Source organism: Elephas maximus, chromosome 10 (assembly GCF_024166365.1).
Source record: "Elephas maximus indicus isolate mEleMax1 chromosome 10, mEleMax1 primary haplotype, whole genome shotgun sequence".
NCBI lineage: Eukaryota > Metazoa > Chordata > Mammalia > Proboscidea > Elephantidae > Elephas > Elephas maximus.
In genome coordinates this window covers 15010403-15029485 of record NC_064828.1, presented here as the reverse complement: position 1 = coordinate 15029485, position 19083 = coordinate 15010403, and the positions used below count along the sequence as shown (strand labels likewise).

General features: G+C 42.9%; 1 protein-coding gene across 3 annotated transcripts in view; it reads right to left on the bottom strand.

The window, feature by feature from the left end:
- The window catches only part of INO80 (INO80 complex ATPase subunit), a 135275-nt gene that overhangs the window by 32147 nt on the left and 84045 nt on the right, over nt 1-19083 (bottom strand). For all 3 annotated transcript variants that reach the window (XM_049897360.1, XM_049897358.1, XM_049897359.1), the window contains exons 25-27: nt 14573-14710; nt 10169-10394; nt 5895-6022 (exon numbers count right to left, since the gene is read on the bottom strand). In XM_049897360.1, coding sequence (XP_049753317.1) covers nt 5895-6022; nt 10169-10394; nt 14573-14710 — 492 coding nt within the window. The remainder of the gene's footprint in view (nt 1-5894; nt 6023-10168; nt 10395-14572; nt 14711-19083) is intronic.

Here is a 19083-nt window from a genome sequence, read left to right as displayed (position 1 = left end):
AGAATTTGCAATTTAACAACATGTGCGATTTGAAAGCTCAGTTAAATCTGAGAAACGATGATGTAGAACATATCCTTAAGCTATTTAAAAAAAAAATTTTTTTTAAAGCACTGGAATACTTTTTTACAAGTAAAACCTTATGCTGAGCCCCTCTAATAAATAAAATAGAACACAAGGTGAGAAGACAGGTGAGTTCTGGATCACATCCGTAAGTCCTACTTTTTAAGCAGTGGCATGCAAACAGAAGTGTTAGCATAACCCAAGATAGAAAGCAAATAAATGTCTTTTCACTTCTTCAGGGTATACTAAATATACTAAATACAAACAAATACCCCCACGCCCAGGCCATCTCAAGCAGTAGCGGTGATGAGGATGATGACTAGCATTCACTGAGCATTTACTAAGTGAAGGTCATTGTTCTATATATTTTACCTGGTTTAGCTTATCCAAGGAGCCCTGGTGGCACAGCGATTAAGCACTCAGCTGCTAGCCGAAAGGTCGATGGTTAGAACCACCAGCCGCTCCATGGGGAGAAAGTGTGGCAGTCTGCATCCAAAGATTTACAGCCTTGGAAACCTGATGGGGCAGCTACTCTGTCCTAGAGGGTCGCTATGACTTGATGGCAAGGGGTTTGGCTTAGCTTATTTAACCCTCACAACAGCCTTTAAGGTAGGTGCTATCCTTGCCACCCCCACTTTACAGATGTTCAGTAAGGTGCCCAGAAGTGACCGGGGCAGTGAGAGGTACAGCTAGGTTTGGAAATTAAGCAGATTGGTCCCAAAGCCCTTGGTTTAACTCCTCTACTGCTTCCCAGATGGAGAAGCTCACCAGCTACTAGAGGAAAAAAAGGCCGGCTAACCTCGTTAATCCTAAGGTTCTAAATATATTCTGTCCTTCTATAACCTCTATCCATCATCATCATCGTCATCATAAAGAAGTCATAACTGGGCACTTAAAAAAAATAAAGGCAAAGGTTTATATGCTGCATCACCAACTTTCCATTCTGAAACTTCTTTTCTATGTCAAAGCTGCTTTTGATATTCATTTTAACTCTACTTCACTTTCATAAAACAACATGGGAGAAGAACTCAGCATGATCCACAAACCTGCGGACCTGGGGTAACTTTATTTTCCTGGAAATATCTCCCTCCATCTTCGGGGTATGTTGTTATTGTTGGCGGCCATCAAGTTGATTCCAATTCAGGGTGACCCTATAGAACAGAGTAGGGCTGACCCACAGGGCTTCTAAGGAGCGGTTGGTAGATTTGAACCGCTGACCTTTTGGTAAGCAGCCAAATTCTTAACCACTGGACCACCAGGGCTCCCTTTGGGGTATATCACCAGCAGAAAGCCAGGATCCTCCCTACATATCACAGTCACTCTGCTGGCCAAGCAGACTGCACCAAGGAGAGTGAAGTATGGCAGCCGTCCTTCCCTCGTCTACCTCTACAGAGCCCTTTGAAGCAGACCCACCATAACCTGCCTTTTACCTACCTGTGTTATTTCTTTTCCACCTAACCATATACTCCAGTCACACGGGACTACTTCCGCCTAATGTCTCATACCTTTCCATCTTGTGCCTTTCTATATCTGGCTTCCTTAGGCTGGAATCCCTTTCTTGCTGATGGCTGAAATTCTGTTTAAGTCCAGTTCAGACGTCATTGTCTGTGTGAAGTCTTCCTCAGGTGACTCAAAAAGAAATGTCTCCGCTGTTGCTATTCTCAGCTGTTTTTATGCTTCATTTTTGTTACTGGTACTAGGGTTCACTTGACAGTTACTTGTATATGAACATGTCTCCTCAAGACACATTCCTTCAAGTCAAAGATCACATTTAAAGAATATTTACATCTGCCTAGCACAATGCCTTGCTCATAGCTGGCACACACAAAAAAAGGCTGAATTAAGAAGAATAAATATAAATAGCGTGACTGTAAGCTGGCAAACTTTCTTCTCTCATTCCTAAGAGCTAATGAAAACCACAGTTAATAGTGATCCAAATTTGTTTTTCATTCCATGGGGCAGTTTTAGGATACCCAACTTTCCAATATGTTCAGAATCACAGCTCCCAAAGGTAAAGTGAAGTTCGAAGAGAAGCCAGATCATAGATGACAGAAGGTCTGTTCAGGATGAAGCCTTTCCCAGTGAGGTACTGCACTTGGACGGCTGACTAGGCAAGTTACGCAACCCAGTGTCTCAAATGTCGTTGTTAGCTATGATTCTCTGGATTTAATTCTGTGTTGCATTATTTTTATATATTGGTGCAGTTCAAGATTTGTCTGGGTTTCAATACTTAACAATCATACCACATACAGCACCAGTTGGCTGACCCTTTCCAAGTACTTTTGTATTACATAGAAAATACTGAGTGGAATGGCTTTTTTCCTGGAACTACAAACTCAGTTGCTTGAGGCGACAGAAACGAATCTCGGAAGAGAAAACCCAGAGATATGCAAGTCATCTGTAATGTGTTATAAGCTCTTTGCAACTACTAGAATTTGGGGGCGAGGAGTTAGGGGGTGGGGAGAGAAGAGTGTTCCCAACTAAGAAAATAACTTTGGATTAGGGTACAAGTGGCAGTGGCAGGACAAGTTCTGCCTGACATCCAGCTGGACACCACCATCTCAACTGCACAGGAAACATATCTGTTTCCATAGCACCCCCAACAGTCAAGACCCAGCAAATATAAACCGTAACGTAACAGTGATCTACTACATCCTCCCCAATTTATGTCCTTGACTCCTGCCCATGGCACACTAAAAATTTCTGGCCCTGGAAATAAAGCAGGCTCCTTTGTTATCCCCTTTCCAGATCTGTTATTTGGAGACCAAGGGAAAGGAAAAAACATTTCTGAATACAGAATTCTATTGGGAAGAAGATCTGATACACGCAACTAGTGTTTCTCACAGAATGGGAACCTCGCCAAGTAGAAGCATGTGAATTTTTACTGTCTTCTAGTTCTTCTGAGTTCCAGAAACAGACAGACAAACAGATAGCTGGGGCTAAGGCACAGAACAACAACAAAATCACTGGACGAACGAGAGACGCTGACATGTTCAAAAGCTACACAACAGAGCTTCAATGTCCCTATGTGAGTTTCTAACTCCTGCTTTATTGGAAGCTTTTCTTTTCCTGTTTGATACACAGGGTACAACATGTCAAGAAAAAAGACTCCTGGAAGAAAAAAACAACTTTGAGAATGAAGAAGCTAGGTGAGAGTCAAGGTATGTTGTTACAGAAAAGCTCAAGTGTACTCAACAGAAAGCATCTATACAGAAGGGCTTTCCCATAACGTGGTCCTTAGGCTCATGCCCCAGGCCATGCTCTACAGCTGAATCATGGCTCTATTGAGTGTTTACACTGAAAGCTTCCACTACAAAAGTGACTAGAAAACTCCTATCACTCTTTCAAAGGTAAAGAAATGTAGAGATCCCAACCTAATCCTGCACTATCCCAAGATCCACAACACATCTACATTTCAGTAAGTGAGTAGACATATTCCAAACATCGTGGGCGTTGTAATTTCACGCCCACAAAATAAATTTTGAAGACTTATCTCTTGGAATAGAGATTGGTTGAATGTGGTTCATTTGAGTAAATAACATTAAAACAAACAAAAATATTGAATTTTTCGGAAATGTAATGTCGTAGGAGAAAAGGATAGTAGGATATTGAGGACATCAGACAAGAGTTTCATTCTGGTTTTTCAGTAAAACAAATAGTTGCAATATTTTCTGGCTTTAGTATCCTAGATGCATGTTATACACATGACTAAGGAACGTCAGCAGTTATGAAATTCAGGCTTTGAATCTACTTCTCCCTAATTCAGAATTCCCTGTACAGAGAAGCATCAACATTCAAAGGTTTCAAGAGGCCTTATTTGCAAGCCTGCCCTACTAAGTCCAGCCAAACCCAGAACGAAACCCATTGCCGCCCAGTCCATTCCGACTCATAGCAGCCCTCTAGGACAGAGAACTGCTCCACAGGGTTTCCAAGGCTATAAATCTTTACGCACATGGACTGCCACATCCTTCTCCTTGGGAGCGGCTGGTGGGTTCAAACTGCTGACTTTTCGGCTAGCAGCCGAGCACTTACCACTGCACCCAGTCCATTCCCCCAAAATAACTGGGGGATTACAAATAAATGGGAAGTGACCCCAGTAGGTAGGTAGTACAGCACTCATCCTGAACAAAACTCATTATTATACCTTGAATTACTTATTTTGGTAATATTTAATAAGTACCTAGAAATGCAATACACAGAACAAGGGCTGTTTCAAACTCAAGCTCACCTTCCGCTAACATAGGGTTTGTTTTTGGTTGCTCGCCCACTTTCCCTTGGAACGTTCCTTTAATATTAAGCAACTTTGAGGACTCCACGATACGCTGACGTAGCTTTGGAAAAGAAAGGTCATCTGCCTTACTTAGCTAATCGCTTTTCCTACAGTTCTCAGCAGCTGAAGATGTCTGCTTCATCTATTTTTCCCTGGCTCTTCCGGACAAGACAAGTACATTTTACCTAAAAAGAGTCCTGCTGCAGGTAAGTTACTCTCATTGTTTAGGCTGTCGGCATCATTTGGTTTGAACAGAACATTAGAGATAGAGGCAATCCTTTTATTCTGGAATACTGGATTTATTTGGAGTACATCAGACACAGTGGCTTAATCACCTTTCCTACAGTAACTTAGTCACTCATAAGCCTTTTTTCATCATTTACAAATAGGGGACCTACACATAATACAAACCAGAAAGTCTGGCCTGTCGACAGCATTCAAGCAACTAAAGCACTGTCTGTATGAAACTTAAGACTTACTGATAAACTGACCTCAAAAATCATGTTATGTCTCTTTTGAAAAGAAGTTTTCAGATAATGAGAAGAAGCCTGTCACTCAGTTCAGATAAACGCATTACAAAATTCAGCAAGCCAGCTGTGGCTTCCAAAAAGCCTAAAAGCCCTTCCTTGTTGCCACCCTTCATTCCTTTTGCACTCATGTGGTACCTATTTCCTTATTCCTAGATAAAGATGATCATGGTCCAATGGAGCAGCAGGGTTAGAGGTTAGATGGTGAAGCCTTAGATATACAAATAAAACCCATGGATAGACATGAGAATGTTTATATATTCTTGACATCCAGGTGCTTTAGCATCTCAACCAGTGCCTTTCCAACTTTCTTAGACTGAAGACTCCAGCGGTTTGTGACTATCTGTCCTCATTTTCACTCTCCACTGTCTGTATCCATGACCACCTTTCCCTCAAATAAGCCACTACAGTACTCAGACAAGCATGCTGGGGGAGCCTCAACACAGAAGTGATTAAGGCAACAAAAGCTGCCTTGCACAGTGAAACACAGCTAACCCACTACCCCAGTGGAGGTCAATCTTGGTTACATATTAGAATCACCTCCAGAGCTTTTACACATCTTGATGCCCAGGCCTCATCCCAGACTTACTAAGTAAGCATCTCTGGGGATGGAATCAGGCGTCAGTGTTTTTTAAAGCTCCCTCGGGTGACTGCAATATGTAGTAAGCTGAGAGCCACTCCACTAACTCAGCTTGAATAGCTCCCTGGTTTTCACATAGAAAACCAACCCCCAGATCCTGTTTTCCACACAGAATTGCAGATGATTTTTAAAGAAGATTCCTAGGTGCTGCTCTACTTTAAAACTAGGGAATTTCTTGCTCAATAAAGGACGAAAGTGAGGGGGTGTTCTAATTCATTGGCAGTCCTTTGCATACTCCCACATCTGCCAGCACTGCTTCTGATCCCTTTGGAGACCATGAAATCACACAGACGACTTCTGGGGTTCCCGTTAAGCAGGACTGGCATTATACAGACATCTGATTCCTGCGAGTTAAACGCCAAGCTGTACTAGGTCCCCAAGGTCCCTTCTCTCCTACCTCCAGCAGGTCTATCATCCTGGTCATCTGGGAGTAGATAAGGACCCTATGTCCTTGAGACTTGAGCCGAGTCAGCAGGACGTCCAGGGCATACAGCTTCCCACTGTCAGTGATGAGGCTCTCCTTGCCTGGGGAGAAGAAAAAGGGTGAAAGGGAAAGTGTATTTAACTGAAGCAGCAAAACCACTGACTGCGAAGCTGTACGCAGCCAGAACTGCTGCAACCAGGACGCCGGTCACCGTGAGGGCGCCGGTCACCGTGAGAGCGGGAAAGTGCTCTAGAGGAAGAATGCAAAGCACCATTACCACCACGTCCCCAGCCGTGCTCTGGAAGAAGTATCCTGAGTGAGGGAGGTGCAGGTTCCCTCCCGACTGGCAGCTCCCCATCAGACGCCTGTAGCCAGGGCACTGGAGAGCTTCCCTGCTCTGCACCCCCGGCTCAGTGGATACCAGCTACAGGCTGCTGTTCACGCCAAGTGACGTCCACCTTGCTTCTGCTCTCAGTGACCTGAGAGACGATTTCTCTTTGCCCATTCCATCTCTGGATCTCTGCTTCTGCTAGTTCTGTGGCTAAATGGGTTACCCCCGAAAACATGAAAGAATGAAGAAACAAGGGCGGCTTCTGCCAGTCCTTAGAGACAGGTACACACCAAGGATTACAAATAAACATACCCGCCCCACCTTTTCTTTTTAATAAACCAAAATACCCTCTCCTGGATGATTTCAAGTAGGCTGGCTGGTAAACGTCATTATCCCCTGTTTTAACTCAATAAAGACACCGGGGCTGGTTTAGCTTTCCAGAAGGACTGACTTTGGGTTTCTGTGAAAACAAGCTGCTTTCACTCACTAACTTGTGCTTTCTCCTTCCTCTTCCCATTTTTCTTTTACAAGCATTTCAACCAGAGATCTTTGAAGAACACTCAACCCACAAATCTTCATCTCCTATCCACTGAGTATCGTTCAACTCCCATCATATTTCAGGAAGCAGCTTCCTGTTTGCAGACTGGGTCCATAAACATGTCCTGAACAATTGTTGCCATTAAGAGGGGAAGAGATGAGGCGTAAGGGACTGTGGGACTCAGGAGCACATGTGGAAGCGGCCGTGGGACACAAACAGGGAAAAGAAAGGATAGGAGTGTTATGTAAACAACAAACCACTAAGAGTGAAAAATAAAATGGTTAAGAAAAACACACTGTCCATTCTTAGTTTCTGGGTTTGAATCACGGCTTTTCCTTAGAGCTGCAGAGGCTGACTGCTGAGAGCAAGCCAAGAGTTCTCAACGGCCAGTTCACTGTTCTTGCCACTATTTGCCAAATGTACAATCAGTGTATAAACTGAACAAGAAGGGACTTGGTGACAGCACCGTAACAAATCAGCAGCTACTGTGTTTGTTACAAAGCTGCAGGTCCTGGATCTTTACTCCTCCATGCTGCAGCCTGCCTTGCCCACCTGCGGAAGGCTGCCAAGCACATCTCCTCCACCACCCCTCTCCGGAGGCTGTGGCACACACCTTTTCTCAGCCTCTTTGTTTGGTCCCGTTTAGATTACTGAAATGCTCTTCTTTTTGTTGGTCTCCTTACCAACACAATCAAATGACTGCAGCTAAGACAGAACCGACTGGTAAGCCCTCTGCCTGGCACCAGACTAGGGAGCTTGTATCAATTCCAAGTCTGAGCAGGCAGCAACGATTTCATTACAACTTCAAGCTTTTCTTCTCGTTACAATTATCCTTTTCCTTTAATTGGATTTCCTGGGATTCCTCCATTTTGCTACCTTCATAGAGCTACCAATCAACTTTAGACAATAAGTTTCTTTCTTTTGTCACTGAAAGCATACCCAGCCCAGTGCCGTCGAACTCGATTCTGACTCATAGCGACCCTGTAGGACACACTGAAAGCACAGCAAGTAAAGAAGCCCATATATTTTTCAGCCATTGAGTGAGACGGGGCAAGCTAAGCTCATCAGATCTCTGCAGCCTGCTTACCTTCTCTCTCCACTCAGACACACTCCCTCAGCACACACCTACCTTGTGTATGAATTTTGAGAAGCTTCATCTCAAAATCAAGATTCTTGTCTCCCACATGCAAGATAACTAGAATGAATTGATGCTCACCATTAGGAAGGCTTAGAGATGAAGTTAGGCATACAACTTATAAGGACGGAACTCTGATGTGCCTGAAGGAAGCAAGAAGTGATAGCTGTTGTTGACTACTTATTGTGTGGGTGGGGGAGGTGAAAGTGGATGGACTTGACTTCTTCGGCCTGGTCTTAGCCTAATATTCCTGAAAGAAAAGGCCTAAGAAGAAACAATAGCCTTAGAACACTTAAAATAGGCTTCTCTGAACATGCTGGTGTTTTCTGCACCTGTATCCACTGCCTAATTTTTCAAGAGCTACCAAGTTGCCCTGAACAAGAGCACCACCTGGTGCTAAGCAGGGCACGGAGCCAGAGGAGCACAATTCCCTAGAAATCAGGCTGATTCTGCCAAGTCAAACATGTGCCCAGCCCCTTCTTTAAAACAGGAGCTCAGAAATGGCAAAATGAACAAACCTGTCCTATTCTGACCAATAGGCCATACAATCTTACGGTATTTCTATTTAGTTAGATAAGAGGCTCTTATTGTCCACAGTGTAAGATCCTGTTCGGAAACAAAACAAAATGAATGTAGCCCAGAGATATAAAATTAGGGTAGATTAAATATCTCCCTTTTCCGGGGAGGGGGGTGAGGCAGGTGAAGATGGGACTTTTGAAGGAATGGTACAATCTTCTCCTCGTAAAACATGCAGACTCATTCAAGGTGTTAACTCCTGGAAATTCTGGTCAGAGTCTCAAGAATGTCATAGAAGCAACGCTTCCCAGGGAAACAGAAAATGTGAAAGTATTGAGGAAAGAGAGAGAAAACACAGGTTCCAGTGACTCCCCCTCTGCTCCAGCCAGTCTACAGAGCACAATGGGGTCAGTGAGGAGATGGTTGGTTCTCACAATAAACAGCCAGTAAGGCTGGGGCTTTTTATCGATGCTAAAAGAACTCAGACACTTCCTGCTATTTAAACAAGGTCCATTTTTCTTTCAAAGAACAGGAAAAGCCACAAGAGATTCCCACAGCGCCAGCAATAAGCCTGCTACTCCCGTACTGGGAACTTAAGAGCCAGAATGAAGAAGGGAGAAAGAAGAAATAAGGTGCTGTCCAGCCTCGTTCAGTACTTGAGCTCACCTCCTGCTGGGCTTCTGTGGTTTCCAGGACCTGCTGGATGCAACCCCTCTATTCCCACTAGCATTCAGTATACGTCTGGGTTTCCCCCTTATATTCAAACAATATACCTTCATCTACTGCTTTTATGTGTTCCAGGTCAGCTATGAGGCCATATACAGTATCACCCTCATCTACCCAAAAAGGCATCTTCAGTTCAGGGCAGCCCCAAGTCTACTGAACCCTGAAGCCCCTTAACTGTTCACAAAGTAAACCATAAGTGGAAAAACCAAGCTGCAAACACTGGAGTCCAGTTATTTCTTAGAATCAACAAATTCTCCCTTTCGAATGCCAAATGGGGCTGTAGTTTACTTCTACAACATGCCAATAAGATGAATATAATCTAGGTATCAGAGAGTGTGGACAACCAAAACTAACAGTGTTGCCCAAGTTTGTCAGCAGGTGTAAGCAAAGAACATGAGCCTATGAACCATTTCTGTTCAATTTCCTTAAAAGCAGTCTCACTAAGGCAAAGATGAACACCCAGTTTCCTTCCAAGCCTGGACCTTGACCCTAGGGGGTCTGGGAATCTGCTAGCATTTTGGCACAGAACACTGTTTTTCCTCTCATTATCATCCAGATCTCTAGTGCTTCGTGCAGGCCACTGTTTATGCTACTTAAGCTAGGCTTTCTGTAGAGTGACGACATTCTCATTCATTCCACTGGCTATGGCACAAGACAACCTTATTTACTCAACTTGGGCAAAGCCTTTTTTGAAGTCCCCCCCCCCCGCCATTTCTTTCTTTTAAAGATTAGTATTCCCTTCTCAGCTGTAAGCTCACTAAAGCAGAGTATTTAAGCACGCATCTAGAAAACATCTCTCTCCACTCAAGTCACAAGTTACTTCAGCGTTCTTACCTTTATGTTATCAAATGAGGGTAAAAAAAAAAAAAGGAAAAGGCAAAGGAGGAAACAGAAACCTCAAGAGCTTTGAATTCCAAATATCTGAAATCACTACACAGAATACCTCACTGGTTCTCCCCCGCCACGGCTGGGAACGTATTCCAAGAAGACAGAGGACTCACCTGGAATCCTGATGAAAGACCAGCCGTTCTGAGGCCTGATGCTCCACAGTCCCCCGGCCGGCTCTGGGAAGAACTGGGACCGTCGATTTAGCCAGTCTGCAGCCAGTTCAGGGGCCCCATTCAACAAACACTGCTTGGCTGCCAGACTCCCTCCCTCCTTCAGCGTGCGCCGCTCATATTCTGCACTTCGGTCATTGCAATAAGAATCCAATGGCACTGCGGTGACCTGCAGTGAAAGATACACGTGAGCAGCCCTTTCACAGTTTATATACAATAAGCTTTTTGAACCTCAACTCTGAAATCAGACTAATGTGTGTAATTCTGAGGCTAGTGGTAACCACCCTGTTCTGACAAAGTGAGTTGTCCCCAGAGCTGACATAGTGAGCTTCCCCAGGTAAAAGGTCCACCTCTTGTAAGATGTACCTTCAAACAAACTAATGATCCAAAGACAGCTGGAGTTTGCAGATAAACTGGGAAACTAGGTTAGGAATAATTCTATTTTATCTCTCTCTTGATCAATCAATTGATTGACCGACTGACCTACCCACACGTGAAATATATCTTCCCACTTTGCCACTTCCCTGGATTGTTGGACACTGCTCTTGGCAAAGACCTATAAGCCATACACAGGACGGTGATGCCAGAAAAAGAGCTGGTCATCATTAAAAAACCTAAAGAGTACTGATTTTTGAAGCTACCTTTAATGATTTTGTAGCAAAGCACTTCTTTCTTAACCAGATTGCTGACTGACAAACCTCGTGGGAAGGAAGATTTAAGAGCTTTCTTTCTGGCTATAAGCTTGGGGGTGGGGTGAACAATTGCCAGAGAGCAGCAGATTCATTTCTGGTAGGGCAGAGGCTATGCACAAATTTTATCTCACCACAAGGTGCAGCCCAGTAACACGCAAATGTTGACTGCCTCCCACAACGGAGTAGAGGACTCCTGCCAATTTAGAAACACAGGCTTTATCTTTCTCTAGCTGTCTGGGCTTATTCCCACTCTAATAAGCAGCTGCGTGTTCAGATGACTGTGAAATCATTTGATAAGTAGCCTGTCTCAGATGACAAGGCTACTTCCTGTTAAAATTTAGAGGCTATGATTATCTGTCAAGCTCAGGTTGGAAAAATGCTAAAAGCATACTAGAATGAGTAAATTACTTAGAAGAACCTTGGAATTAGACCAAGAGATAAGGAGAAACTGGGTAAAAGGAGCAAGGGCAGAGAGAAGGGAGAAGTCAGAACGTAAAACAGTGGCGGTACAACTCCTATTTAGGTAGGCCTATTATTTTATTATTTCTTAGAAGTCAGGCATTTCAGAAGGTCCCTCTATCCTGCTGTTAACTTTTTGATTTTCATGCCAATCAATGTTGAGGGCAACGGTTCTCAAGTTTTTGTACATGTAAGAACCTCTGTGGAGTTGGTCAAGAGTGCAGATTTTAACCAAAAGGTCTTAGGAAGGGCCAATAGGTCTGTATTTTTAACAAGTATCCCAAGACCTCAAGCTACACCTTGAAAACTACTGCCTTGGGGTTTATAAACAGCCAGCCAGCTGTCTATAGAGACTATGGTATTGTAGGTGCTTCTGCTGGGGACAAGAAGGTACCAAGAACAGAGAAGCAGCATCATTCAGCAACAACCAGAGAATACAGCATGTTGCAAATGCAGCTGAACTGGCTTTGCTAGGGAGCAGTGCCATCTACGGCCCAGACGCAAAACTACAGACGGTCACAGCAAACTGGGCCCCTGAAGCTCCGAAACTCAGTTTTGATTGCCACAGTTTATCAGACAGTACTAGGGGCAAGTTTAGATAATCTTACACCACCTTTACCCTCTCCACAAGGAGTTTATTCTCCTCCTTCCAGGTTATATATTTTTCCCATTGAAACCTGAACACATGCAAATAAAGACTGAAAAACAGCTGGATAAAAACTGGGTCTCTCCCTGCTATGTTTTATCCTAGCAGTCGCCCTGCAGATGCTGGCCACAGGAGACACTTCCTGTCTAGGATGTGTGTCCCAGAACCTCACAATCAACAGCAGCTACACTTCCATAAAAACCACTAAAGAAGCAGTGGTCTGGACTACGGAAGTACGGCCAGTTCTGTATTTCAAACAGCACGCACTCTGGGATGAGCAAGTATACTTAGTCTTTTCTAATGAGAGACTCATGCTGACCAATCTTACGTTCAAAGATAATTGCTTTGATGTATTATTTTTTTCTGTAGAAAAGGAGAACTCATATTGAACTTGTTTTATAGACATAAAGACTTTGAACCCAAGATAAAACTTAAGAGCTAGAGACTCAGCATGAGGAATTGGGGGCTAAAGTTACACCAAGAAGATGACTCTTTTCTAGGCACTCTATAGTTTAAAACCTGAACAACTTTTTCCAGCTATAAACTTTCACCCACTTTTCAACGTTCCTTTTGTCGACATCTTTCCAAGGGAGGATTGCAAGGCACATTTCTTAGTGAAATATTTTTTAATGTTCTGATAAGCTTCTTTGGCCGAGAGCCCTGGATCAAGATACATGCAGAATCATACAATGCCATGCAGTAAGTACGTAAGCAGTATACTCATGAGGTCCAAAAGGGGGCCAAGAGTCCACTTCTGCTTACAATAAATCCTGCTTTCCAAGCCAGCTCTATCCTAAGCAGCCTCACATGTTCTGCCAACCCCAGTGGCTTTCCTGATTGCTTCAAAGCAGGGTGAGATGAACCACGACATAACATTCCTGCCATCTTCAAATGGAAATACGTGCTCCCTTTAGTCCTACATGAGCGAACCCCGTTGCTCGCTTCATTAACCTCCTGAACTACAGTACCTGCCTCCTCAAGCATCCAGCGCGTCCTTCCTGAGGACATGTGTACTCCTGTCCTAGCGACAGGAAGCGGAACCGCTCCAAGCCCTTTGGTTTCTTTGTAAGACGAGTTCCCAGGGTCTTAGCTGATTAACCCTATAGAATTATTTCCTCAGCTAAGAAAATAGCTCCTATAATTTCTTCCTTAGCGGCACAGTTCTTTCAAACTGACTGTTAAGTTTTCATAGTATAACCCAACCCAATGCCGTCGAGTCGCTTCCAACTCATAGCGAGCCTGTAGGACAGGGTAGAACTGCCCCATAGAGTTTCCAAGGAGCACCTGGCGGATTTGAACTGCCGACCGCTTGGTTAGCAGCTGTAGCACTTAACCACTACACTACCAAGGTTTCCTTTCATAGTATATGACAGGAAAATGGTCTTAACTCCAGGCCGAGACGGAGGCTTCAAGGGTAAACAGTTTCTCACTCCCCATCACAGATCCGTTAGAAAGACAACATCAGATAACGAATTCATCTCATGAAATGCTGCCTTGTTCACACTGCAGGCCTGGCGTGGAAGGTGTGTACGAAATTTTCAGAGATGTTTAAGCCTTTTCTTCCTATCCTCATAACGTGGTGGAATTGCCCCATTTTCATGTTTAACATATACTATGTGAAGAAATCCACAAGTATGGGTAGAGGGGCTGACAGGAAAGGTGGATGTTGGGGAGCAGCCGTTTATCACATGACGTAAGCTTTCTCCTGCTCCCTGCCGGCCTTCACACATGCATGGCTGTGACAGTCTTCCCCAGGCTACAGTTTATTGTTCTTCAGGCAAACAGCAGCCCTAGGCCTAACACTGCCTTTGCAGCAATGTAGTCAGCATCACAGAAGCACCCTGTTCTGATCAACGGGGTACAGGAAGGATCCAAACACCTTTTCAAAGCTGAAACTGCCGAAGAAAACTACTCCCAATCTACAAATAAAACTAATGAACAAGAATAAGATCCAACAGTCACCGTTCAGGTGGGGCACACCTGTGAACCACAGTCCAGGCAGACGTGGTTCAGAAAGTGAGGAAACATCCAACTGAGATGCTTCATGATGCTAGAGTGTTGTGTTTCCTTTCGTTATTTGGATACTGTACTGAGGCATTAAGGCCAGGCCAAATCTCTCCCTCAACCTAGCCCCCTTCTATGAAAAACCCTCAAAAACCTCAATGTGGGTGACAAACAGCTCCCTCTCCTTTGGAAATATTCGTTGCTCCTGACTTGGCTGTTGGGTGATAATCAACCTGACAGATGGCTTGTCTCCACTGCAGTTTAGAGCCCCTGACTGAATGAGAGAACTACACAGGAGATACGTGGTCAGGGAAAGAAGCCACTCCTAGCCACCATCCAACCATTCTCCAACAAACACGAAGTGAGGAAGTGCTGTCATGGGAAGGTCAACGCTGCAGATGCTCTCTTTTTTAAGTCCTGAGGATTTACATGCTTCTCAAGGTCCAAATAGCTTCATACACTTCTGTTTAAGAAATGGATCCCTTGAAAACTGGTTTATTTCTTTAAATACTATCTATTTTGTCTCTTCCCTGCCATGATACTTACTCGTGGACTGGCCACACACAAAAAAGATGGCAGCTCAGTCAGCAGGCAGCAACGAAGTGAGACAGCTGCTCTCCGCTGATGAATGACCTGGTCTGAGTAGCCACTCACAGCTTTACAGGGGCTGCTGAAAACAAGAGACTACAAAACAGAAACACAAGTTAGTGCCACTGACAATCAGATCAGATGGACGCAAAACAGGAAAAATGCCACATGTTAAACATCTGACTTAAAGACTTTCTTCCTGTAATCGTGAATACCATTATTTTCAATAAACAATTAACGACTAATTAGAACCAAGCATACAATACAGTCAAGGCCCATCCCAATTTCAAAATGTGGTTTTATTAATGTACTTGAAGCAACTGTCAATTCTACTCTACCTTTTTATGAAAGAAACACCGTCAATTATAAATACCCATAGCAAAACTTTCATTAGACAAAACTGTGTGTGCGTGTATGTGAAGGAAAGTTTGGTTCACTTTATGGTTTACTGCAGATGCAATCTCATGTCTCGAATTAAAAACGACGACCAAGAACATTTCATTCTTCAATTTTCTTTAAAGCAGATCTGTTCAGCATCACTTGTGTGTACCAACATAGCGCAGTAAAGTTTTAGCAAGGTTACTTTTCTATTTATTGGGGGCATCAATACAAGTGGTCAGGAAAACAAACTCTTTAGTTCCTCTACTGGCTACTATTTTAAAAATATACATTCTTCGTTTATATTACTGTATCAAAAATACATATTAAGAGACTTCACAGTTGATGCTAAGATTCAGTTTACAGCCATTCATATGAAAGATTTTAAGTCTGGAATGTTCACATACAAAGAGTTCCTCTGGGATCAGAGTGTTTGTGTGTCAGGGACCTGCGTCTCTTCAGTGCCGTGTTAGGCATTCTACCCTGTATATTCTGCTTCCCTGCCAAGTGTTCCCTAATTTTACCTTCAGATCTTCATTCCTGACTACTTCACTTATTTGTTTTACTGGTTTTTCAAATAAGGCAGGCTGATATTTGTATGAAGATGACACATAAGGTTGTCTAAGTCATGCATTCTTGTAAGGTCAAGAGAACAAACTGCAACATCGGAACACAACCAGGACCTTCTGTAGGCAAGTAAGTTATAATTCTGGTACCCAAAGCTTCCAGTAACAAATCACTTCAAGATGTCTTTGCTCAGTAAGTAAATAAGAAGCAGTCTTCTGCTGAATTTTGTGGGGAATCCGCTGCCACCCAGACCATTCCTGTTTTGCAAAGGGTTTCAATCTTTCCCCGCAGTAAATGGGTTCTTCAGGATCAAAGTTTAAGAGAAGGTATTTCAAATTGGTAACATTATCTGCTTCCATGAAGCAATCGGCATCTTCTAAACAATAGTCATGAACAAACTGGAAAGCTTTAACTGTTTTTCCAGAATAGCTGGGTTCTGTCTTCCCTCGTTTCTAATCCCACAGTATAGGAGTCTTTACGACACTTTATTACCACGCTGGGCCCATGCCTTTGGTGTGTTCAGTTTCTTTTTCTAGATGTTGAGGTCCCTGTCTTGCCCAGAGAAGAATTTTAACCTGAGTTTCTCAGCAACATTTGTGTTCTCATCTTAATATGGGCTAGCACCTACTTTAAGTTCACCTGTCCCTCTATATTTATGTTCATTATTATCTGAATGCCTAGTATGAGGGTCGTTATGAAGATTATTAGGCTGGTGTCATCCTGCTCTTCAGATACTGAATAGATAGGAAAGTTACAAAAAAAAAAAAAAAAAAGCCTAATGCTAATTCACAGATAAAGGTAAAAATTTTAACCAAATTTTTTGTTTTCCAAAAGTACATTTCTGAGATCAGTGGTGGCTCCTCTTGCCCCTCCTGGTGGATGGAGAAAGAAGATGACACAAACCTGGCAACTACAGCTTCTCTCAGCCAGCTGCAAAAGTAGTTAAGTCCTGCTAGCTGAGCTGGGGAATCCACTGCCACCCAGACCACTCCTGAGCGAGAGGCTGAGGGAGTGGCAGTAGCTGATGAAAAGACTTTTAAATTCTTTACCAACTTCTAAACAGCAGTATCTAAACAATGTCTGTTAGAAATTTCTCAAGTTATCCTCATTCTGAGCATCTGAAATAGCAATATTCAGCAGAAGACTGCTTCTTACTTCATCCCGAAAGTATAAAGATAGAAGATGAAAGAATGAACATTTCCTTCAATTATTCTCTTCAACATTGTAGTCATCACTAAGAAAGGGGTACAGCACTCACCGTAGGAAGTCCTTATATTATTTGTGACAGTATGTTATTTGTGATTGTTGTTAGTTGGCTGTCGAGTCAGTTCTGACTCACAGTGACCCTATGTACAATAGAACAAAAACACCGCTTGGTGCCGTGCCATCCTCAGAATCGTTGCTATGTTTCAGCCCATTGTTGCAGCCGTTATGTCAATCCATCTCGTAATGGCTCTTCCTCTTTTTCACTGACCCTCTACTTTATCTAGCATGATGTCCTTCTCCAGGAACTGGTCCTTCCTGTTAACATGTCCAAAGTACATGAGATGAAGTCTCGCCATCCTCACCATTAAGGAGCATCGTGGATGTTCTTCTTCCAAGACAGATTTGTTTGTTCTTCTGGCAGTCTGTGGTATACTGAATATTCTTCACCAACACCATAATTCAAGTGCATCAATTTTTCTTTGGTGTTCCTTACTCACTGTCCAGCTTTCACATGCGTATGAGGCAACTGAAAGTAACAATGGCTCGGGTCAGGTGCAACTTAGTCCTCAAGGTGACATCTTTGCTTTTTAACAGTTTAAAGGGGTGTTTTGCAGCAGACTTGCCCAGTGCAATATGTTGTTTGATTTCTTGACCGATGCTTCCATGGGCATTGATTGCGGATCCAAGTAAAATGAAATTCTTGGCAACTTCAATTTTCTCTCTGTTTATCATGATGTTGCTCATTGGTCCAGCTGTGAGGATTTTTTGCTTTCTTTATGTTGAAGCGTAATCCATACTGAAGACTGTAGTCTTTGATCTTCATCAGTAAGTGCTTCAAGTCTTCTTCACTTTTAGCAAACAAGGTTGTGTCATCTGCATATCACAAGTTGTTAATGAGTCTGCCTCCAATCCTGATGTCGCTTTCTTCTTCATACAGCCCAGCTTCTCGGATTATTTGCTCAGCATACAGACTGTGATACTTTTCTTGAAAAAGTCTGCCTAGTGATAACTCTATTTGGTTAATGGGTTTTTATATAAACTAGGGTAAGACTGAGTTCTCACTGGAAATCAAACTGATTTGTAGCTCCCTGAATTCCAGATTTAAAAAAAAAGTAATTCGCTAGTTCAAAATGTTCAACATACTGCCTTAGCTTTAGAGAAACCCTGATTACCCTCAGAACATTTTACTCAATAAACGCCTTCTTCTAGATTATTCTCTCTCAACATTGGTTCCGCTAAATCTTCCTTAGTACAGGCGGTCCCTGGAAATGTAGCTTTACATAAATTAGACATTGCCGGATCCAGAAAACTTTATAATGTTTGAAACAGAAGAACATAAAGGACACCCTAAAGCCCACTGTGTAGGACGCTTGGGGGTAGGGATAGAGAAGAAAGTTCATTGCTTGTTCGGTTTATTTTGGCCAAAACCAAATTAGAAAAAAAGAAACAGAATGTTACACTACGGGTGATGTGACATGGCTATAACGCGGTCACAGCTTTTGCTATTCTGCTGTCCCTTTCTCATGCTCTTAAATGTCTCAATACCCTGTAGGCACTGGCAGCTGTGTGTGTTTTGCTGCCAACACCACCATGTGCACATAGTAGCAAAGTTAGCTTTTTGTAAATAGTCTTTTGGCAGCATGTAAAGGTCTCAAGTGAAAATAAGTAGGCCAGGATGACAGGCCCCACAGCTACACACTCTGCCACAGCGTAGCACAGAAAACACACCCCTGTTTTCTCAGATACACGGCCCATGCTTTGTTCTCCATGTCTTGCTTAAAACTAAAAAGAACACTTACGTTAATATTAGGTCTTCATCATTTAGAAAATCATTTTCTGTTTCTGTTCTTAAAGAACATGTCAGATTTAGATACAGAGCAAAGGTCTCGCTTTAAACGAAAGGGAACAGTGTTTACAGATCAAATGTTAGACTACACGAATCTATTTTCACAGATATTTTAAGTGACCAAACAAAAAGGAGGAAAATAAAATACAGAAAAACCCTGAACACAATGGCTTCCCAGAGCTTTCCACAAGGGGCGTTGGCAGCTCTCACGATCTCAGGAAATGATGATAGATATAGATACTGTAGCTGAAAATTAACATTTAGCGGAAGAGTTTTCAAAAACTTCCTGTTTGAGGATTCTTCATCAATAGCCAGTTAATAGAGAATAATGCTGAAAGCTTAAACACACACCACCTTTTAAAAAAAATAATTCTTTATGCTTAGATCCTATTGTTCATTTTAAACTGCACAAATCTGAAATGTCCTCCATTTCTGAGCTCTTTGCCTCACTAGGGCAGCAGAGTATATAAAG